This window comes from Quercus robur, chromosome 6 (assembly GCF_932294415.1).
Source record: "Quercus robur chromosome 6, dhQueRobu3.1, whole genome shotgun sequence".
Classification (NCBI taxonomy): Eukaryota; Viridiplantae; Streptophyta; class Magnoliopsida; order Fagales; family Fagaceae; genus Quercus; species Quercus robur.
Genome location: NC_065539.1, coordinates 47,136,937 through 47,161,532, shown reverse-complemented (window position 1 = coordinate 47,161,532; position 24,596 = coordinate 47,136,937). Strand labels below are relative to the sequence as shown.

Sequence of the window (24,596 nt, the reverse complement as noted above, 5' to 3'; positions counted from 1 at the left end):
TATTAAAAAGTACAATAAAAACTATAAATAGTAACAAAAATAAACTAAATAGTAAAATAAATTGATAAAATTAAGCTATGTCAAATACACACTTAATTAGGATAAACTAAAAATGACCGTACCAAGAAATTGTAGTTAAACTTTTATCCTTTAATAATTATTTTTTTTGGGTCAGTGAAAGGTCCATCATGGCCAAGCCCATCTGATCCAAGTCCAGTACATAAATTTGTTTAAATAGCAGTTTTCATGTCTTTCAAAAGACAATGTTCAAAACAACCAAAATCCAAATGAGGGCTTTTGAATTTATCATGGGTTTCTGCCTTGGACTGGTTTGTGGGTTTCGAGTTTTTGCTCATTCATAGTGTGGAGATTAGCCTTTCATGGATGAAGACAGAGAGATCAGCCTTTTTTTCCGAGGTTGGTTTCCATTAAAACTTTTCATATGTTATGTATTGGCTTGTGATTTATTCTTTTGAGTTTTGACTATGATTCTTTCAATTATTTTATAGTTACATAAAATTTTTTTTTGTGAATGAGTCATGTTTGATTATGAATGTGGGTTTTTGATATTGTTGTTCATTTTGACTTGATTTTCGAAAATATATGCAACCCTAAATGGGTGCTTTTTTTGGTTTGTGGATTCAGACATTCTAAATCTCTAGTGTTTGTAAGTAATGTATTGAAAGTATTTTTTGATGGGTTAAGCTCTTACTGTTTATATATTACGCTGTCTGTTAGTTGGAGTACTCTTCCTTTTTTTTTTTTTTTTTTTTGATTGGGTTCTAAATATTGAATGTGCTATCTTGACTATAGATAATGGATTCTAGCAAAAGCTCTGAATTGGAAAATGAATTGAGTGTTGTCATAGTTGATCAACAAGAGGAGGATCAATTAGAACCTACTCATGGAAGTCCAAGCAGATCAAACACTCCGAGTAGACATGACTAGCAAAATGTAGAAGTACCAAAAGTTGGCATGAAGTTTGATTGTGATGATAGCGCTTATGAATTTTACAAAGAGTATGCTCAACGGATTGACTTTAGTGTAAGGAAATAATTTGTAAAGCGAGCAAAGAGGGACAACTTAAAAGGAGAACATTTTGTTGCTTAAAAGAGGGTGAGCGAAATGTTGACAAACGCCGAGAGCAAGTATCTTTTCGCCGCCCAGTATCACGAGTGGGTTGTTTAGCACAAATGACTTGTCAACTCCAAAAGGATGGTATGTTAGATGTTGTTTTTTTCATGAACAACATAATCACGAGCTTGCTTCTTTGCCAATAAAGCATATGTCAAGATCAAAGAGAGAAATTGCACCTGCTCAAAAAGCCATTGCAGATGATGAAGAGAGGCCTGGAATATCAATTACACAAGCCATTGATTCATTGAGCATGCAAGTAGGGGGTGGTGAAAATCTTGAGTTTATGAATGTTGACTATAAGAATTCTGTACATAATGAGGGGGGGACGGCTTTGAAGAAAGGAGATGGTCATGCCGTGATGGAATACTTTTGTAAGATGCAATTAGAAGATCCATCTTTTTTTTATTCAATACAACTTGATGATAATAATCAAATCATGAACATTTTTTGGGCTGATTCTAGATCAATAGTTGATTATGGACATTTTGGAGATGTTATATGTTTTGACACAACTTCTCGGACAAATACATACAGTTGACACTTTGCTTCATTTGTTGGGGTTAATCATCACAAACAAACAATTATCTTTGGTGCAACTTTACTTTATAGTGAAACAATAGAGTCATTTAAATGGTTGTTTGAAAGTTTTTTGAGTGCAATGTCATGGAAGCAACCAAGAACTATACTTACAGATCAGTCTGCTACAATGGCTAAAGCAATAGCTGAGGTATTTCCTGAATCAAATCATCGCTTATGTGTATGGCATATTTATTAGGAGGCCACTGTGCATCTAAGTCATGTATTTGATTCGTTTCAAGAATTTGCAAATGATTTTAGTGATTGTGTGTATGGTTATGAAGATGAAGATGAATGGCTTGTTGCATGGGATAATATGCTTGAGAAATATGCTCTTGTTGATAATAAATGGTTAGGTGGGATATTTGATGTGAAGGAGAAATGGGCTATGGTATATGGTCGACATATGTTCACTGTTGATATGAAAAGCACCCAACGTAGTGAGTCAATGAACAATACGTTGAAGAAATACTTGAATGTTAAACTTGATTTTGTGCGTTTTTCGAAACAATACTCTAGAGTTTTGGCTGATAAGCGACATCAAGAACTACAAGCAGAGTTCAGAATGAGACGAACAAAACCTGTTTTATGAGTTGATTTAGAGATGTTGGGACATGCTGTAGAGTTTTACACCCCAGAAATATTCCCAATGTTTCAAGATGAATATTTGAAGATGGGGGATTGTAAAATTTACCGGGTTAATAAATTTGATACTATCAGAGAATACAAAGTCACATATAGGGAGAGAACTCAAGAGCACCTAGTTAAATATGAAGCCTCAACGACTATTGTGGAATGCAATTGCATGAAGTTCAATTTCATAGGAATTCTATGCGACCATGCCTTGAAAGTTCTTGACAAGAAAAATATTAGGAGACTTCCAGCCCATTATATATTGAAAAGGTGGACAAAAGATGCAAAGGTTGGTTCTATCAAGGACTATCGTGGCATTTATATTAAAGGTAATACTCAAGAATCGATAGGAAAGCGCTACTCTCATTTGAGTAATAAATTTCATGAAATTTCCACACTTGCAGCAGAGAATGAGATGATGTATGAACATACCAAAAGATGTTTTGAAAATTTATTGAAAGATTTGCAAGAGATGAGAAAGAAATGTTATTCCATTAGTATGGAAGGTCGCGTAGAGGTCCATGGTGAAGCTATTCATGCAGATGTATTACAATGTAATAGTGGATTTGACTCCCATAAGGATATAACTTCTCAAGATTATGCTGTTGGACACTACTTTAAAGATTTATATGGTTTAAATCAGGTATACATATTCCTTATGTTTTTTGTTACAACCTAAGCGTTAGTCCCCTCCTCCCCCTCTCCATACATAAACATGTTTGGTGGCATATTTGTAGGTTTCATCACCTCCTGATATTATCCAAGAAGAGCACCATATTGGCAACAACTATAAGTAGGTTGGATTTAGAAACCAGCTTTTTTGGATGGAGATTGGAGACCAAAATGGGTGGCGTTAAGAGTACAAGTTTATTTGACCGAAATTGGAGACTATTTTTGACTGTCAATTGTTAAGTAAGTTGTTAAACTTACTTCTTCTTCTTCTTCTTCTTTGTGTTTGTGTGTGTGTCTATTTCATTTAGATTTGCAATTGTTTTGACAAAATGTTGCATGTGATGTGATCATTTACCACACTTTTTTGTTTTGTCACAAAAGCTGCTAATAGTTTTGTTCTGGGCCAATACAATTGTGCTGGTTGTAACCAAGATTTGAACAAGATTTTCTTTTTCTTTTTTTGGGGGCAGAAAACTATTATATTTATGAATAAATTTTATTTGATGCTTGCCAAACTGAGATAATATCCTATCCTAACTTGCCAAAGTCACAGAAACAGTAATGCCCTTACTTAGCTCATTGAAACTGTCTTTGCATCTCAAGGGTGTGTTTGAATCTGTGTCAATGGTCTTAGATTAGAGATAAACACCTTGAATCCTCAAGGTGGTTTGTATCCCTTGGCTTAACATAGGTTGAGCCTTAAAGCTAGCCTCTACCAATAATTTTATTTTACTCAACAGCTCTTGCTAAGCATCTTTTTCTAAGGGCTAAAACCTACAAGTGAGATGTAATAACATTCACTTCGACAATATAAAAATCGTAAAAGCCCAACTTGTGCCATAAGTGAAGACAAGTTGTAATAATTCCATCTAAATGAATCTTTTAACGGAAATGTTTGTAATCTTGAAGTTATTCTTTTCATATTTTAATTTGATAATTGTAAACGCAAATATCTTTAAAGGTGTGCATAGAAGGTTATAATCAAGAAGTATCTATTATGTGCAAAATCGTTAACTGCTATCAAGGAGTTTTAAATTTTAAGTTTTTCCTTCAATTCTTTTTGTTTAGATCGATGAAGAATAAATAGAAAACACCCCAAGACAGAAAAACCTCATAGCTTCTGAAGGAGAAGGAGAAATGTAAAATAAAATAGAAACTAAACCACTCCACAGATCTGAAGGCCCTTCCAACAATCTACTAGACAACTACCATTCCTATGGCAATATTTTTCCACCTTTTGATTAACATTAGTTCCATTGCTACACAATGGAAATTCTTTAAGCTGGAAGCCTGTCCTTAGAAAAATTATTAGTCTGATAGACCAACAAATTTGATAAACAAGTGAGCTAACCACAGCTGAAGCTTCACATTTTATGACTTGTAGGCACAGATGACTCCTTTTCTGTCCAAGCTCATTTCAAAAATAGTTGTGTTGTATTAAATGACCAAGGGCCTTGATCTAGAACCTTCTATCTAGTCTCAGTGTAATCGAACACATGCACAATTACACCTGTTTCCAGCATGTGACTGAGGACTAGCTCCCTCTTTGCTTCAACAGTGTTCCTAATTAGGCATGAGTATTAATGCATAGGGCTTGGTTCAGAAACATGGACCTCTTTTTGTTCTTCTTTTACGATTTCAACAAACATCCTTGATATCTTCCTGCCATCACTTTCCTTGTTGAGATAAGTACATCCAAATGCAGCAAGAATCCAAGCACGGAGTAGGAAAACCCCAAGCATAACCACAAGCATTGAGGGTCAATTCTTTCAGTTTAGAGAGGTTGTGGAGAAAGTAAAGGAAATAGAATTCAATCCTTTTGATGATGAAGTTTGCCAAGGCAGTACATGTTTTGTGGTCAATGAGCAAACCAACGTGGGAAAGGAAGGTTGATGTTTATAAGAAATGGGGTTGGTCTGAGGTTGAGCATGAGATTTCATTGGCATTTAGAAGGCATCTGTGGCGTATGATGGTGTTAAAGACAAGATTATGAGGGTAATAGATTTTCTTGTCAACGAGATGGGCATGGAGTCTTCCCTCATTATGAAATACTCGGAACTTGGAAAAGTGATTGATTACTAGGGTTTTGGTTTTTCAAGTTTTGTTATCAAAAGGTTTGGTAAAGAAGGATTTTAAAATGTATACGTGTTTTGTTTGTTCTGAAAGACATTTATGCAGAAGTTTGTTATGCCTCATGAGGAAGCTTCTGATCTATTGAAGCTATAGCAAGGAAAATTGGATTTTTCTAAATGAGAAGAGAATAGTTGTTGGATTACTTGCTTTAGTTGAGCTCCAAGATTGAAATTAATCCATATTTTTTTATTGGTAATGTGAGTTCTCTTTAATTTGTTTAACCATCAAAACTCGAGTTCCAAAATGCGATGCATAATCATCTGCTAGGCTATTGTGATCTGTTCTTGCTTTATACATGGGCATAAGTCTGCAACTAGTTCCATTGCTGAACTTTTGTAACTAAAATATGATTTATCTGTGGAACTTTTGTCACTGAAATTTGATTTCTTTCATCTTGTTGCCATAAAAAGGGCATCTAGCTCTACATGATCTTTCTATGCATTTGTTACTTGATGGTGTTGCAGTGTTGGTGCATGCAATTTTGAGACTGATATTGCTAGTTCAAGTTAGTTATACTGATGATATATTGATACCATGGTGAAGTCTCACATATTGTGTGCATTCTAACATAAATAATATTCTGTTTAGCATGTTTGTGAGCAAATTCTCTCAAGATTAGCAGAATTTTTACATTTTTTTGATTTGTAGAGCTCTTATATGGTGCCTATCTGGAATGCACTGCATGTTCAGATGGCTACAAGAAAGAGCAGCACAAAGTGCATAGATTTCTTTTGTTCTACAGAAGAAAATAATTGGAAAAATACTTGCTTTCTAAGCTGTTCATCTTAATGGCTTGAGTCAAATTCATGTCAACCAAGTGGACAAATCCAGCTACCAGATTTCTTGTAAGTTGGAAGAGGGATTTAAATTTGCGTTTACAAGTCACTTAATATATCATGAGGCCTAGTTGGACCATGTTCTGCCATCACATCTTACTTTGACTTTCAATTGGACAGTTGTTATTTTAACTCTCTTAGCAGGTTTTGTGCAACTAGCAAGTTGGCATTTTTCCCTTTAATTAAATTTCAACCCCATCTTTTATATACAGCTAAATTTTATTATGAGTGAAAAATTCTGCCCAATTGAGATCCTTTTAGAACAATACTTTGTGTTTTACTTGAAAATGGACTTGTATCAACTCTAACATGCCAAGCATGTAATAGTATGAAATGAACGAGTATGGGAGTTTGGTTGTGGCTAAAAGCCCACAGCTCAGAGAAGAGAGTGATTTTAAGGGCTTTGGTTTTATCCTAATTCTGGTATCAAATGCTTTAGTAATAGAGATTTCAGTATGACTACTATGTTAGAGGGTGATGAAGACCTGTTCTTTTTCAAGTTTGTGAACTATTAAATAGGAAGTCTCGCATCTGCAGAATGTATACAGATAAAACTTGGATATTACAACAGTGGGAGTTGGTTAAGAGGGATGTGCATCATGCAGCAATTGCATAATGATTACACAGTGAACCCTAATCTGTTTGCATTTCCTTATTTGTTACTTAAAATCCCTTTGAATTTTTCATCCTCTACTTGCTTTAGTCCAAGTCTGAGTGCAGCTGAGACAGAGAAGACTTACAGCTGTTAACACAAAGTGTGACACAAGTCATTTATAACACAATCCAGAAGTAGTTTAGGTGAAACAAAATGGTGTATTATGAGTTATTCAGATAAGAGTTTGTGCTAATAAATTTACCATGTACAGAAACAGTGCTATGTGTGCTTGAGCAAGTGATATGTATCCCGCTACTTGTTTCTAAGAAAAATAAGGTGCTAACTCGTATCGAAACAATTATTAAAGAAGAGGAGAGCCTTGGTTGCGGCTGTTATAATTGTTAAATCATGGATCCAAGTGTTTTACGTTGCTCATATAGTGTTAGTTGAACCCATTGTTCTTGGACTTACTTTAGTCATGTCCAAGGTTGCAATTAATTTTGGTTAATGTTCAAATCCTTTATTTTTGAAAAAAAAAAAAATTACATTATAATTTATGTGATTGTTTACTTGTTCCCATTGTTCTTATTGTGTTGAATGATCCCAGCTATTGTAATTTTATGTAGTTACTCTTGTAGAAGCTCAGTGATGTATTGTTTGTTCAATTTGTCTCTCTTTTCTATTTTGTTGGTAATTTACACTGGCATTTGGTGGGTCACAACATCACCTTCGATCTTAATCTTATAAGAGAAGGAGATACCGTTTGAGTAAAAGTAATTGTATCACGCTCCTATTTTGTATGGAATATGCTGTGAGGTCTTGTATATGGAGTGCAATCCTTTCTATAAGACAGAATTTTGTTTTCTCATGTTTGTGAGTGAACCCTCTTAGAATTGTAACATCTCCTTTGATTTATGGAGCTTCTATACGGTGCTAGTTGGGCCAAATAGTTCTTCCCTCATATTGTTGCTGTTTGGATTGCTTATAATGTGAGGTTCATCCCTTTGCGTGTACGTATGTCCATGTTATGCTTTTTTTGTTTCTCTTTGCTGGGGTGGTGAGAGGGGGAGAAATGCAGGTAACTATCTCATTTGATTAAGGGAAATGACTCTTACACACAAACTTACATGCACTTTTTAAACTAAAATCGTAAAGTGACTTGATGTCATAATTTCAGTTTAAAATGCTTGTGTGTAATAAACATAACTCATTGATTAATAACTACACCTAAATCCAATTTGTGAAACCAAAGCACAAATATACATGGTGATACTATCGAGTCAATTGGCTTGTTGAGTCTCAAAAACCTATAACCGGCTTGGTGGAAATCAGGAGGAGGGAGCAAAACTCTTTGAATAGGCCTATGAAGAGATAGAATCCACAAGACCTGTGATTGGCCCAACAAATTTCTTACGAAAGGTCGATTGAAAATTGAAATGATAGACCCAATTCCTAACTCACTATAAGATGGGACACAAATAATCTCTTGCACCTCAGGAGCTAAAGTGGATGTCGAGATATTAAGGAATACCAAATATCTAAAAGGGATGGGGTCTAATCTTCTTATTCTTTGCCAAAGGTTTGTTGAAATCTCTTACAATTGGCCAAAAGTTTTGTACTCAATTGACATTTTATAGTGTTAGCAACAAAAACGTTCAAGATTTAAATTCTTCTTCCCAAATATCAAATTATCAAAAAAAAAATTAAAGTGTTTGATTGATTGATAGTGTTTGGCATTAGTCTAAATCTTATAAGTAGTTTTTGTTTTCTATCTTTTTTAAAGAAAATGAAATAGTGAGATTCAACCTTTACACGTCACAAATGTGCTTGGGATATCATTTGAATCCTAAGACGTGTCTTTACTCTTAGACTAAAAATTATATTATACATTTTTAGTTCTCAAATAATCTTTTATTTTTTATATAACAAAAATAATAATAACCCAAAATGGTATAGCAAAACAATCTGGTACCGTACCGAAGTATATTGGACAAATCAAACATATCCCAAACGGAAACGGTAGATTTTTGGGACAGAGGATATCAAAACGGTGCACTTTGGAGAGAAGAGAGAGAAGTAGAGAACCCTAATGCAAAGCTTTGGCCTTCGCGGTTTGGGAATCCTGCTTATTCACCCACAAGCCACAGCGGAGGTCTTCTTCTGAAACCGACTCTATACGGTAGGTGAGTTTTTCTTCCAGTACCGCTTATATGACATGTTGAATTTTCTCTATAAAGCTATTCACCATGCGAGTTGTACTGTTGAAACCCACATAGCGTTATTATTATCATCTGGCAGACTAAGATACATTTCAAGCACTTCAACTTCAAATCAACACTCATTCACTGTCTCATACCTCATAAACTCATGTGGGTTCTCACCAGAAGCTGCTCTATCAGCCTCCAAATATGTTAATTTTGAAAACCCACGTAAAGCAGACTTGGTCATTAGCTTTTTCAAGAACCATGGTTTCTCACAATCCCAAATCGCAAACGTCATCAGAGATCACCCAGGAGTGCTGGTATCAAATCCTCACAAGACCCTTTTGCCCAAATTCGAGTTTTTCCACTCCAAAGGCTTTACAACCTCTGACATTGCCACAGTCTTATCTAGAAATTCACCAATATTGAAACGAAGCTTGAAAAACCACATAATCCCTTCTTATGTTTTCCTTGAGAATTTTCTTGGAACTGATGGGAACACTATTACTGCTGTTACACGTTCTCCGGGAATTCTCACGGTTAAACTCGACACTCATGTGGTTCCTAATATCAATCTTCTGCAAGAAAATGGAGTTCCTGAATCAAATATATGTGCCTTGATTAAAAAATGTCCTAGACTTATTACGGCAGGTGCTATTCGATTTAAAGAGATTGTAGAGGAAGTCAAGGAAATGGGATTCAATCCTTTGGGGTTGAGTTTTATTTTGGCTATTTTTGCAATGAGGGGAATGAAAAAATCCACATGGGAGAGGAAGGTCAATGCTTATAAGAGGTGGGGTTTGTCTGAGGAAGAGATTCTTGTAGCATTTGGAAGGAGCCCACATTGTATTATGGCATCTGAGGATAAGATTATGCGGGTGATGGATTTTTTGGTCAACAAAATGGGCTTGGAGGCTTCCCTTATTGTCAAGCGCCCAAACCTCCTTACTCTTAGCTTGGAGAAGCGACTTATTCCAAGGGCTTCGGTTATTCAAGTTTTGCAATCGAAGGGTTTGATTAAGAAATTGTTTTACTTGCCTGCTGTGTTTGAGGATGCAGAGGAGTTGTTTCTGCAGAAGTTTGTGATGCCTTATGAGAAGGAAGCTTCTGAATTGTTGCAGTTATACAAGGAAAGATTGGTTTTCTCAGAATGACTACAGAATAGGATATGTATCAAGTAAGGAGTGATATGAAGTAGTTATACTGTTATAGCCCACATTAAGGATCAAGTTTCCCTTGTTTTGAGTTATTTTATCCATTAGAATCCGTTAATATTAATCTTGCTTTAGTTCAAGTCCAGAGTGCCACTAATTAAAATTCCAATATCTTGCTAAACCCCAGGTCCTTTTTCACTGTTAGCCTGTGCTTAAAGAATAGAATCATTCCATGGTCTTATGTTATTCAATTTCTGTTACTGAGACTTTTGGTCAAGAGGAACTTTTAGAGTGACTTGTTCGTTTGAGAATCCTGAAAACTTATTCTTGTATAAACTCACAAATTATTTGGAGCAAACTTCTTACCTATTGAATCTATAAAGTGAAATTGGATCTCTCAAGCTAACCAAGCAATTACTTGTTTCCATTGCACTGTTTGGTATTGAACTTACTTCAAATCAGGTCCAAGGTTGCAGCTGATCCAATCCAAACTGTTGCCAAGTGCTTGGTGTTTGTTTCACTGAGCTTGGAGAAGAGAACCATCTTAAGGGCGTTTGTTATGCAATTTCTGCCAACGATAGGTTTGGTTGCGCTCTTTTCTTTTACTAAAAAAAAAAAAAAAAGCTGATTTATCTTTTTGAGGATCCTGCAAAGTTATTTCTGCAGAGTCGTAAAATGGGTGACGCATGAAGGGACGTAAACTTTTCTTATTTTGTTGTACACCATATTTTGTAGCACCTTTAGATTCATTGTAATTTGCATATTACTTGTTTGTCAGATTATGGAGAAAATTGTTTGTTTATGATATGTTTTAGACTGACATTTTTACCGAGTTTACCAAGAATTATTTTAGAATCCTCATGAGGTGAATCAAGTTGTTTATTGAGCAATTGTAGCTCAGTTCAAGAAAATACTTATCTACTTTTTTTTCTTTTATTTATTTATTTATTTATAAGAAACAAGTCAAGCCGAAGAACAAGTTTAAACTCGACTATTAAACAAGAATAGATTATAAATTGTTTGTCTTTGTGAACATGTTCGTGAGTATAAGGCTCAATTTAAATACATATAATATTATTATGTTTATAAGTATTCATGTTTAAAAATATATTAATTTAGACTTAGTATTTGATTGTTTAAGTTTGTAAATAAAATTTCCATATTATTCATAATTTATCAATAATATAGATAGTTCATTTCATTGTAAAGATTATATATAGTTTTTAACAATACAAGTAGGTGAATCTAATTTTTGTAAATTCTTAAATGGCAATCAATCTATCTAATAATTCAAATAATATGACTTATTAATTACTATAATTTTTTTATTAATTATTATCATATATTTGTGAAAGAGTAAAAAACTTTAATATTAATGTTTGATAAGAAAATAATCCAAATTTAAAAAAGTAATTGTTTGTTGATGAAATCAAACTTAACTCACACTCAAAATTAAATTAAATTAACAATTTTCAACCTTTAATACTTGGCTTAGCTCATTTATAACCCCAATTATCACAAAAACCAAGATCTCAGTTGTCAAAACTATACAAATTATACATATAACTAATAAATAAAAAATAACTATACAAATAAAATCCTATCACTCCTCATTTGAGCGTTTATTTTAATTACTTATTCTTCTAAAAACTTGAAAATGATAAATTTAATCACTTAACCTTAATTCTAAGACTTTTTTTTATAGAAGAAATAACATATACTATTATAAAAAGGAATCAGCCAAAGTTGGCTAAGAGTACATCAATAAGGTGTGAAAGAACGCTTGTTGAGGGCCATTTGTGGAAGCCCAGGCAGACAGAAAAACCCAATAATGAGGGTCACAAAGAATTGACAAGATAAATAGCAAAAAACCCATTAGGCCCAAGCGGCAGGAATAATGGATCACAGACCCAACAAATAATAAATGGGTCTTGAAGAGGCAAGTAGGCTCAAAAAAGCCAGGAAAGAAAGAAATAGCATCCCATGGGCAAAATATGAGGTAGAAAAGTGAGAAAGGGCCGCCGCAGGCCCAAAGTAATGCAAACTAAGAGAGTAAGGGGTTTATGGCAGACCCATGAACCCCAAAGATAAGGATAAGGTTATTGGGCCAGGGAAACCCAATGAAGTTAGTAAAAAGCCCATGGGAGTGTGGAATTAGCAAACGGGTCGAGGAAACCCAAAGAAAGAAATCGGGCCATGGATGCCCAAAGGAAAGCCCAAAGGGACATAGGAGCCTATGAGTAAAAGAAAACAGTGCCCATGACAGGCCACTAAGAAAAGGGATAAACGGTTGGCCCAAAAAAGAGGTCCAGCAGGATTAAGTTATTACGCCAAAAATAACAATTCAACGTGGCAGACAATAAAGAAAATCAAAAGTAGGACAAAGAAATGTAAGGCCCATCATCATATGAAGTCCAGCTCCTGAATGGAGCGAAAAACCAAAGGAAAGCCCACATGAAAGGCCAGGAAACGCAGACGGAGAGCCTCCCGATCGCGGCAGACGCATGAGCAGCAGGTAGACTTTTAGAAAAATTTGAAAGGGAAGCAAGCGCAAGGCCCAGACACCACCAGCTTGTACCCAGCCAATATAGGACTTGGTGGGGCCATGGGCCAGAGGTAAGAGATAAAGGGGGTATGGTTTGGTGGTGGGGAGAGGGGAAAAGATCTATTTGTGGCTCCTACCCAAGCCTCTTTTGGGAGGTACGTACTACTGGGATGATAGACCACCCAAAAGAGGCAAGTTTGAGGGGGAACCATTGAGTGCATGCTCTGAGAATAGAGAGAGAAAGCATTAATACCGTGGTAGGAAGAAATGTTACGGTATACAGAGGAACAAAACAAACCTGCCTCTGTCTGGCAAGGGTGGATGTCGCACAGTCTTGGTGGTCGGCAAGTATGCCTAGACCAGACAAAGGTGGTTAAGAGGCAAGACGGTAAAACACTAGTCACGGCAGGCGCTATAAAAAGGCTCTTGCCGTGCCCTGTAAAGGGGATGGAAAAACAGAGTATATTTTTTTTTACGGAGTGAAAAGAAAACAAAAAAGAGCAAAAAGAAAATAAAAAAGATAAGAAAGAAAACAGAGAAGAAAAGAAAGGAAACTAAGAAAAAAGGAGAGTTAGTTCAATGGGCATACACCAATAGATCGGTTTCCCTCTCTCCCCCTTCAAATCTTACTTTCTTCCAAAACGTAAACAAGGACTCTTTCTTTTTGGGCAATAACCATTCAGGTTCGATTCCCTCAAAACCATTAATCCCCACGGCAGGATCTTTTTCCTGGGGGATTATTTGCATTAAGAAGAGGCGTTCTCTCCTCTTTGGTTTTGCTACGGCAGACTAAGCTTAAAACTTAATTTATGCCTATTTAAATTAGCCAGCATTATTTTCTTCATTTTTTCTCTGTAATTGATATCATTATGACTGTAATCATGCTTTATTAGCAGGGAATACATAGCCATTTATTTAAATAAGTCAAAGTACTCTGTTTTAGTTATTATTATATCTGTCTGCCGTAACTCGTCTACAACAGTTCTGCTTGCTGTAAATTTGCTCCTGTCAGACAAGACATAAGTTTGTGCACAAACCAGCCCAAGTTGAGTTACAATTGGACCGGCCCAGCTCCCTTACTCAGAAACACTAGGGCCCATCACCGTAGGAGGCAACCCAGCCCATTACCGCAGGAGGCAGCCCAATATACCATATACAAAAAAGGCCCCTACAACGCTTTCTATCTACACATGAAAACAACTAACATGTCTCATAATTCCAACATACTAGCCAAGTTTTCGCACGATATGCGGTATATTTTGTTAGTTTCCTCCAATATTTCAATAATTTACTTCTAAAAAATTGAAATATTTAGTGTTCTATTTTATAAACAAATCAGAAAGACAATAAGAGAGGTGTAATCATTTGATCATACTATATGTGTTTAAAATTTTGAAAATTACATGATATTGTAACTGATATAGATAAACCAATTTCATGCCTACTAACAAAAATGCAAATATCATTTTGATAAACCAAAATACAAATATCCTTCAATAATTGTTTTTAAAAGCTAATGTGGACCAAGCCATATCAACACTTTGTAAAAAATTTGTAAAATTGTTTGTATTTTTAGCATTACTCTTCTTTTAAGTATGGCAAGAATAAGCCACGGGTTGAGAAAACATGAGTTTTTTTTTTTTTTTTCACTTGTTCATCAATAGGGAGAAAATACTAAAATAGAATAGAATTTCATAATTTATTGTAATAAATAAAAGAGAACACTAAAACATGTTATATTAATTAAGTAAAATGGTTTTTTTTTTTTTTTTTTTTGGAACCATTAGATTGTTTAGAGATCTATAATAGATAAAATGTGTAACTCATGTAAAATTACACCAGGCGTAACTTCACTAACTTGAATCCGTCTATATATATAGAATTTTTTTTACATTCTTGATTGTTTGTTATTATTATTTTTTCTTTTATTGGACCTTGTTTCCAAGATAGCAAAACTAACTAAATTTGTGCAAGAGTACCATATTTCTAATCAATTTTTTATAATATAAATCTTAGAAAACTAGTATCAAAATTTCATTATACTTAAATAATTAATATAAAAAATATGTTTATATCATATTAGTAATATTTTTAATTACATAGAATAAATACTACAATATTGGTTATATATATTGTGGGGTCATGGGCCCAAAATCATACAATGGGGCATGGGGCTTTGGCCGAGAGCGTGGTAGTCCGAGTTCGAGGAGGAATATCTCCTCGGACCAGCTAAAGCATTGTCAGATATAAGTCCTAAATAGTCAAAATGACCTTCAAAGAAGTTCTAAAGGATAAGAACTCAGGAATATCTAAGGGAAAGCTGCTAACACCGCATTTATGTAGACAAGACCCCTGAACAATGCTATCTCGGTTACCGCAACTCACATAATGCTAGAAAGAGTGTCTGATGGGACAGGGACTCAAGTATAGGCTTGGATAATCAACAAGTGGAAGACCAAGATTGTTCAAAAGGGACTATATAATAGGAGAAACCCACCATGGAGAGAGGATCCTAGGATTAACAGAGAAAGTACTGTAGCAATCTCAAGAACTCCTGTAACCATTATCATTAAATATTTACTAGAACAAAGCTCCTCGGATTGTGCCGAAAACAAACTTTCTTTGATAAACTCAGTTCATTTCTGTTTGATTGTCACGAACACCATATTAACTGTTATCCATGCACTAAAGCCTAACTCTTTGACCCACTCTCTACAAATTTATTATACTGGGCTCACTGATCCAAGATTCCATATACCTTGGACTTGGGCTGCAAAACGTGTCCCTACATATATAATATCACTAAAAGAAGTTATGAAATCTAAATGGTTAGGACTAATTTTAGTGAATTCACAAATATTTAATTTTTTTTATGGCTTTTGTGTCAATTTTTGTCAAAATGAGTATTTGGATTGATGAAAACTGAGTTATATAATTTAATTTTCATCACCCAAAACCTAAAATATGTTCGACCCATGCAAGAAATTATTGTTTGGCATAATTTTTGAGTCATGTTCTCATTACTCAAAACTCAAAAAAAGTTGATTTTGAGTGATGAAATTGAGAACAAGATTTGGAGCTTCCAAATCATAAATTTTGAGTTTTAGTGGCAAAAGTGTAATTATGGTGTATTAGTGAGGCCCAATGGCAATGTGTTGATAGCAAAAGAAATAATTATTTAAATTCTTCTAATATAATTTTTTTTGATAAGTTAAATATAAATAATTGATGTATAACTAATTAACTACATTCAATATATATATAAATATATATATATATATATTTACTCCATTAGTTAATTCTCAATCGGTTTTTTGTGTAGGCAGGGATTGAACTCTAAATTTTTTATTCAATTATCAGAGACTTTATCAATTGAACTAATTGGAACCAACTATTAATATGTAAACCTAAATAAAGAAATCTAAAAAAATGCGTTACATGGTTGAACTTCATGTTCTCTCCTATGAGATTTCTATAATATAATAGATTTAAGGGCAAATTACAACTTACCCATCTGTGGTTTTACCGAAATTTAAATTGCCTATCAATGGTTTGAAATTTGACACTTTGTCTCACCTGAGGTTTGACCAAAATTTAAGTTACCTACATGTGGTTTGAAATCCTATGATACAATTGTCCTCTTAGATTATTTTTGATATTATTTCATCTTGAATTTATATATATATATATATATATATTTATATGTTTTTGAAGAAGTAAGACATAAAAGTGAAACAAAATTATATATTTAGTTATGTTTTTAACGGAGATGGATTACAAAATTCTAATTGGGCTAACCTCAAGTAGGTAAAATGTCAAATTTCAAACCACATATAAATAGCTAAAAACAAGTGAGTAAGTTGTAATTTATCCAGATTTAAAAATAAAAAATAAATAAACAAACAAAAGAAAACAAGAGGACAAAAACTCACTGGGCCAGTGATTTTTGAAGATACACGGTGAAAACTAAAAAAAAAAAAAAAAAAAAACAAACAAACAAACAAAAAATAAACAAAAAGACCATTTATCAGTCACACTCTTCTTACCTTTCAACTAGCTCGATTTCGATTTCCTTGCCTCTCCCACTCTCCCACTCTCTATCAGCCGCAGACTCTTTCTCTCGCTCTCTCAGCCAATGTAAAATCTGTAACTAGGACCACTACTACTCGATTGTCCAAGGGTTTTAAACGAAGCTCCGGCCTTTGGCTTTTGGTTGTCTGTGACTGAGAGGTAGAGATACCTAGGGGTGTCAATTCGGGTTAGCGTATCGGGTTCGTGTCGTGTTGAGGTAGGGGTATTAGACTAAATGGCTCAACCCTAACCCGACCCATTTAATAATCGTGTTAGGATCCTTCAACCCTAACCCGACCTGTTAATAAGGCGGGTTGACCTGACCCAACCCATTTGACACGTTTAATAAACGAATCGTGTTGGGTTGACACGAATGTAACACAACTCATTTCAACCTGCATAATATTAAATATAACATCTATTTATAAATTATTATTTTTTTACATCCCAAAAACCAGTGCATACACTTTAAGTCTTCGACCCACATTCAAAATAATATAGTTCAATAAAAAAAATAACATTCATCTAGAAATAAGTTCTTTACACTCCAAAAGAAGCGCGACTCTTCAACCCAAATTCAAAATAATATAGTTTAACAAAAATAAAATAACATAGTTCAACAAAAATATAATATCCTTGGAACTCGCCAAATGCTAAGTATCAATATTGAAAGAATTTGAGCAAATAGTAGACTAATCCTGACTATGACCACGATTATCATCCATAGATTCTTTGTTGATGTCCAAGTTCATAACATCTTCCACAAGCTCATCCAATTTCATTTGTACAAGTTCTATGCCAAAAAAAAAAAAAAAAGTATTAGTAGTTACAAAATATGATCATGCCTCAACAGTTTTACAAGAACTAAATAATAATAATGTAAGAGTAATAATAACTAATGAAACAAATAAGATTACCTTTCTCATTTGTAATTACTTACTTTTCTTTTTAAATTTAAAATATATGTTGGATATAAAAGGTTTTTGAAAAATCTAAAATAAAATAATTATTTATTTGTTATACGAGTTAAACGGGTTGTGTTAAGTGGGTCATTTCGGGTTTGACACAAATAAATTGGCGTGTCAAACGTGTCTATTGCGGGTTACGCGGGTTGACCCGCTTATGACACGTTTCTTATCGTGTCGCTTTCGGGTCAACCCATTTATGACCCAAACCCATTAAGGCCCAACCCTAACCCGAAAAAAACTGTGTTGAGTTCGTGTCGTATTCGCGGGTTGGGTCGAACATTGACACCCCTAGAGATACCCTCCCGCTAAAGTTTCGGAACCTTGCTCATTTATTCACAGCGGAGATTTTCTTCAAAAAATGGACTCATAGAGTGGGTGAGTTTTTCTTCCAGCACTGCTCATTATATTAGTTACAGTATGTTGAATTTTCTCTATAATGCTGTTCACCATTGTACTTCTTGTTGTACCATTAGGGCCCCTCAGAAATTTCACACTGTTGAAACCCACCTAGCGTTTTTATGGTTCAAATCTGTTAGATACATTTCAAGCACTTCAAATCAACACTCATTCAAGGTCTCATACCTCATAAACTCATGTGGGTTCTCACTGGAAACTGCTCTAACAGTCTCCGAAAATGTTAATTTTGAAACCCCCGATAGAGCTGACTTGGTTATTAGCATTTTCAAGAAATATGGTTTCTCACAAACCCAAATCTCAAATATCATCAGAGCATTCCCTACTGTGCTGCTATCAAATCCTCACAAGACCCTTCTGCCCAAATTGGAGTTTTTCCAGTCCAAAGCCTTTACGAGCTCTGACATTGCTATAGTCTTATCTAGAAATCCACAAATATTGCGACGAAGCTTGAAAAACTACATAATCCCATCTTTTTCTTTCCTTAAGAATTTTTTTGGAACCAATGAGGACATTATTAACGCGATTATACGTTTTTGGGTTATTCCCGTGGGTAGATTTAACAATTGTGTGCTTCCAAATGTCAATCTTCTGCGAGAAATTGGAGTTCCTGAATCGCATATAAGTTCCTTACTTAAACAGAAGCATAGTGCTGCTGTGACAAATCCAGTTCGATTTAAAGAGATTGTGGAGAAAGTCAAGGAAATGGGATTCAATCCTTTGAAGATTTCTTTTATTCAAGCTGTTTTTGCAATGGTGGGAATGAATAAATCCACATGGGAGAGGAAGGTCAACGTTTATAAGAGGTGGGATTTGTCTCAAGAAGAGATTCTTGCAGCATTCAGAAAGTGCCCCAGCTGTATTATCGCATCTGAGGATAAGATTATGCAGGTTATGGATTTTTACGTCAACAAGATGGGTTTCGAGACTTCCTTTATTGTCAATCGCCCGATACTCATTATTTATAGCTTGGAGAAGCGGCTTATTCCAAGGGCTTCGGTTATTGAAGTTTTGCAATCAAAAGGTTTGATCAAGAAGAATATACACTTAGCTAGAGTGTTTAGTTCTTCTGAGAACTCATTCCTTCAGAAGTTTGTGACACCATATATGGACAAGGTGTCTGACCTGTTGAAGCTATACAAGGGAAAATTGGATTTTTCAAAGATGACTACAAAATAGAATATATATAAGACAAGGAGTGAGATGAAGCAGCATTTTGCAACAGTTTGGAATTTGGATCAGTTGCAACCTGGACCTGATTTAGAGTAAGTTCAATACCAAACAGTGCAAATGGATCAAGTAATTGAGCTTGAATGATCAGATTTCAATATATAGATTCAATAGCTAAGAAATTTGCTCCAAATAACTTGTTCTGCGTTTTGAGACTTTTGGTCAAGAGGAACTTTTAGAGTGACTTGTTTGTTTGAGAATCCCGAAAACGTATTCCTGCATAAGTTAACTCCAAACAAGGGAAACTTGATTCATGATGTGGGCTATAACTGCTTCATCTCACTCCTTGTTTTCTCTAATTAAGCTTGGAGAAGAGAACCATCACAATTCACAAATCTGACTTATCTTTTTGAGGATTCTGAAAGTTGTTTCTGCAGAAATGTGTGAACTGCAATGAGGAAGCTCCTTGGCCGTTGAAGCCATATGCAGTGAAGTTGAACTTTCATGCCAATGAATTAGTGGTGTGAGGGAGGGAACCGTGGATGCAACAGCTATTGTAAAATGTTATGCAAAGGAACATAAATGCTTTTTATTTACCCGTTAGTGTAGTGTTACTTGATCCCTTTGTTTCATAACTTGCTGTATCTTTTGTTCAAGGGTGCTATTAAGCATTTTATTTTCCCCATGATTGAAGCTGAACTCGTACAAAAGAAGCAAGAATAGGGAGCGAGTCTTCTGACAAATGCCAAATCATTCTTTTACTAAGCATAGAAAAGAGTCATTTCTAAGGCTCTAGTTAGTCCATTTATGGAGACTGAAGTTGCACCATCTCTTGGCAAGGGTGGGGAATTTCAACCTCATCTTGAAATTGCCTAAGATGGTGGGAGTAACTTGTCTCCTATTGTAGTGGTAGTGGTAGTGAAACAATTCTTTATTGTCGTTTTGAGATTGAAGGGGAATCTTTCATGCGTGCACCATTACACTTTGATGAGTCTGTTTCTTTAACTTCACCAACTTCAAATGAATGGCTAGTTGCTTTAAGGGATGAGATGGGTTCCATGGCAAAGAATCAAGTAAGGAAGTTTGTTGATCTTTCGCTTGGGCATAAGACCATTGGAAACAAATGGGTCTTTAAAATTTAGTGCAGCAATGCAAATGAATCAACGATCATCTCAAGGCGAAAGATTTTAAGAGCTCGTCTAAATTTCATTATGCGAAAAATGAGAGTTTGAATCTTCTTCTCCCATTGTTGTACTAACAATTAACCTTAAAAAAGTATAAAATACGTTTGAGTGGGTAGGAGGCTAGCTAATAAGTTATAAAAAATAAAAATAAAATAAAAGAAGAAGAGAGGTTTGAGTTTGAGTAATAAAGGCTTAATAGGAGAAGCCTCCAATGAGATGGGCGAAGCTTAATTTAGATGGATCTACCCTTGGTAATACTGGACGTGCAGGTGGAGGCGGTGTTATCAAGGACCATGATGGGCATTGGTTGAAAGGCTATGCAAGGCCTCTTGGGTGCACTAACAGTTGTATGACAGAGTTGTGGGCCCTAAGAGATGGCCTTCTAATAGCTAAGGAAATGGGGATAAATAATCTCATCATTGAGTTGAATGCCTTAAGTATTGTTTTGCTTATGAACAATAATACTGCCAACTTCTTAATGGAGCCATTGCTTACTGATTGCAGGAACCTGGTGAGAGAGATTCCCAACAAGCAGATAGTTCACATCTATAGGGAGGCCAATCAATGTGCCGATGCGTTGGCCAAGCTTGGTGTTAGTAGTTTAGACTCTTTTGTTATCTTTTTGTATCCGCCACCTGTGGTGGAAAATATTTTAGCTTCTGATAAAGTTTGTTTACGCTGTAATAGACTTATTAATTCCTAAGTTTAATGATATATCCTTTGTTGACCCAAAAAAATAAAAATAAAGGCTTAATAAATAAAATAAAAACCTCGATATAGTACATGCTATAGAGTATGAAGGAAAACAAAACGGCGCACTTGGGCAGATACGAGAGAAAAAGAGAACCCCAACGCAGTACAAAGCAAGGGTTTTGGGTTTGGTTTTGGTTTTGGTCTTTTTTTTTTTTTTTTTTTTCCTTTGGTATTTTGAGTGAAACAAAGGTTTAGACTCTGGGGTTTCGGAATGTTTGCTCATTGATTCAAAGCGATGGTTTTCTTCTGAAATGGAATCGTCAAGTAGGTGAGTTTTTCTTCCAGCGCTGCTTATATATAACATGTTGAATTTTCTCTATAAAGCTATTCACCATGGTACTTGTTGTTCTACTTCTACCATTAGAGCCCCTCAGAATTTATACACTGTTAGAACCCACGTAGCGTTATTATTATCATCTTTCAGATACTTTTCGAGCACTTCAAATCAACACTCATTCACAGTCTCATACCTCATAAACACATGTGGGTTCTTCCCAGAAGTTGCTCTATCAGCTTCCAAAAGTGTTAATTTTGAAACCCCATATAAAGCAGACTCAGTCATTGGGTTTTTCAAGAACCATGGTTTCTCACAATCCCAAATCTCAAACATCATAAGAAGACATCCTGCAGTGCTGTTATCTGATCCTCAGAACACCCTTTTGCCCAAATTGGAGTTTTTCCAGTCCAAAGGCTTTACAACCTCTGACATTGCTACAGTCTTATCTAGAAATCCACGGATCTTGGAAAGAAGCTTGAAAAACCAGATAATCCCATCTTTTGTTTTCTTTAAGAATTTGCTTGGAACCAATGAGAACACTATTACCGCTATTAAACGATATTCAGCTATTCTAATTGTTAAACTTGACACTTTTGTGGTTCCTAATGTCAATCTTCTGCGAGAAAATGGAGTTCCTGAATCAAATATATGTGCATTAATTAAAAAAACTCCTATAGCTATTATGACAGATTCCATTCGATTTAAAGAGATTGTAGAGGAAGTTAAGGAAATGGGATTCAATCCTTTGAGGTTGAGTTTTATTCAAGCTATTTTTGCAATGAGGGGTATGAATAAATCCACATGGGAGAGGAAGTTCAGTGCGTATAAGAGGTGGGGTTTGTCTGAGGAAGAGATTCTTGTTGCTTTTGGAAGAAGCCCACATTGTATTATGGCATCTGAGGATAAGATTATGAAGGTAATGGGATTTTTCATCAACAAGATGGGTTTGGAGCCTTCCTTAATTGTCAAATGCCCGGGACTGCTTACTTATAGCTTGGAGAAGCGACTTATTCCAAGGGCTTCAGTTATTCAAGTTTTGCAATCGGAAGGTTTGGTCAAGAAGGATTTCTACTTGCCTACAGTGTTTGGGTGTGCGGAAGAGTTGTTCCTGAAGAAGTTTGTGATGCCTTATGAGAAGGAAGCTTCTGAATTGTTGCAGCTATACAAGAGAAAATTGAATTTTCCAGAATGATCAATGAATATATTGATAAACATGAGGCAAAGAATTAGATGAAGCAGTTGTGGAGTGCTCACATTATGTGTCACATTTCACTTGAGTTGAGTTACTTGATCCAATTACACCCTTTGGGATTGAAACTTACTCTAAATCACAATCAAGATTGCAACTGATCAAAATTCCAAACTGTTGCTAAAGGCCTAGTGCTTGTTTTCACTGAGCCTGGAGAAGAGAACCATCACAAGAGCTTTAATTTTGTGATTTCTGTCCTTTAGAGGTTTGGTTAGGCTGAGGTTCTTTCTCTCTCTCTCTCTCATGTTGTTGTTGTTGTTGTTTGGTGAGCTACTCATCCCTTTGAGGATCCTGAAAAGTAGTTTCTACAGAAAGTTGGAAACTGTAGTGAGGAAGCTCCCAGGCTGTTGAAGCTATCTTGATGCTAGGGGAAATTTGTAAGAGGTAGACTTCAGTGGATGCAGCAGCTACTGTAAAATGTCATGCTTCACCATTTATGTGGTGTTACTTGATCCCATTGTTTCAGAACTTGCTTTATTTCTTGTCCAAGACTACTAATCATTTTTGTTTGCATGATTGAAGCTTGGGGTTAAAACTTAAAACACTGACAAACCCATCATAGATCATACTATATATATATATCATCGTCATGGCATAAAACAATTTATTCTTGCTCATTTGTTCTGTATGTACTACAATTGTGCAAATAATCTTGCGTTAATCTGGTAGAAGCTCGGTGGTCTAAGTGAGATTGGTGGTTCAGTTCAGCTATCTGTAATTATGTATCCCTTCTATGCTAAATGAAAGCTGCTGTGGGGTCTTGCACATGGTGTGGAATCTCCTCAATGAGCCGACCTTTTGTTTAGCTAAATGAAGGCTGATTTTTCCTCCTTTTTAGCATCAATCAAATAGAGAGTTAAGCAACAACATTTGTTTAAAGAAAGCTAAATTAAACCTACAAATATAGATACAGAGGTCGATCTTGAACATGTCTAAGTCATCAGTGTACTTTGTTAATAAACACACCTTTGTTGTTAATAAACATACACCTTTGTTATTTTTATTATTACCATTTACATTTCAAAATTCTCGATTTCCCATTCATATTTGATTTTGTAGCTCATTTTCATTAGTCATTTGGTGACCCTTGATGCTATATAAGTTATCTTAAAGTCTTAATTGATAACACTTACATGACACTTAATGGTTAAAATACTATCAAAAATAGTAAAATGTTATTCAATGGAACAGAATTGCATTATGGGTCCTCGATTGTGTGGTGTTACTTGATCCTATTGTTTCAAAATTGCTTTATTTCTTGTCCAAGAGTGCTACTAATCATTTTTGATTTCATGATTGATGCTTGGGTTTAAACTTGAAAGCGTGTCAAACCCTTCATGTATCAACATCATTCTATAGAGTTGGACCCTTTAATATAGTGTGCGATTGACATCCTCTTATTTTAGCAAGAATATTTTATTAAATCCATTTTTTAGCAATAAATGAACTAGCTTAAAAAAAAAAAATTAATATAAACTTTCTGTGTGTGTATATATGTCTTTTTCTTTTTTCTTTTATTTTCTTTTTTGTTTGTTTTTGTTGTTGTTGTTGTTGTTTGGTAGATCCTGAAAAGTAGTTTCTATGGAAAGTTGGAAACTGAAGTGAGGTAGCTCCCCGGCTGTTGAAACTATCTTGATGCCAGGGGAAATTTGTAAGAGGTAGAATTCAGTGGATGCAGCAGCTATTTTAAAATGTCTTGCTTCCCCATTTGTGTGGTGTTACTTGATCCCATTGTTTCAGAACTTGCTTTATTTCTTGTCCAAGACTACTAATCATTTTTGTTTGCATGATTGAAGCTTGGGTTAAAACTTAAAACACTGACAAACCCATCATAGATCATACTATATATATATATATATATATCATCCTCACGGGAAAACAGTTTATTTCTTGCTCATTTGTTCTGTATTTTTTTGGCTCATTTGTTCTGTATTTACTACAATTGTGCAAGTAATCTTGCGTTAATCTAGTAGAAGTTCAGTGGTCTAAGTGAGATTGGTGGTTCAGTTCAGCTATCTGTATCACTTC

General features: G+C 35.0%; 3 protein-coding genes across 3 annotated transcripts; all 3 read left to right on the top strand.

Annotated features, from left to right (window-relative positions):
* The first annotated feature begins 268 nt into the window (after positions 1-268).
* Positions 269-5,514, top strand: LOC126689107 (protein FAR1-RELATED SEQUENCE 5-like). Its single transcript, XM_050384160.1, has 3 exons — positions 269-417; positions 814-2,989; positions 3,084-5,514. The coding sequence occupies exons 2-3, from the start codon at positions 2,318-2,320 to the stop codon at positions 3,141-3,143; spliced, it is 732 nt and encodes a 243-aa protein (XP_050240117.1). The 5' UTR covers positions 269-417; positions 814-2,317; the 3' UTR covers positions 3,144-5,514.
* Positions 5,515-6,320: 806 nt separating this feature from the next.
* On the top strand, positions 6,321-10,183 carry LOC126690284 (transcription termination factor MTERF2, chloroplastic-like). Its single transcript, XM_050385396.1, has 3 exons — positions 6,321-6,440; positions 8,539-8,765; positions 8,881-10,183. The coding sequence occupies exons 1-3, from the start codon at positions 6,321-6,323 to the stop codon at positions 9,935-9,937; spliced, it is 1,404 nt and encodes a 467-aa protein (XP_050241353.1). The 3' UTR covers positions 9,938-10,183.
* Positions 10,184-17,938: 7,755 nt separating this feature from the next.
* LOC126690282 (transcription termination factor MTERF15, mitochondrial-like) lies at positions 17,939-19,114 on the top strand. Its single transcript, XM_050385395.1, has one exon. It carries the CDS (start codon positions 17,939-17,941, stop codon positions 19,112-19,114), a length of 1,176 nt encoding a protein of 391 aa, XP_050241352.1.
* Positions 19,115-24,596: the final 5,482 nt, after the last annotated feature.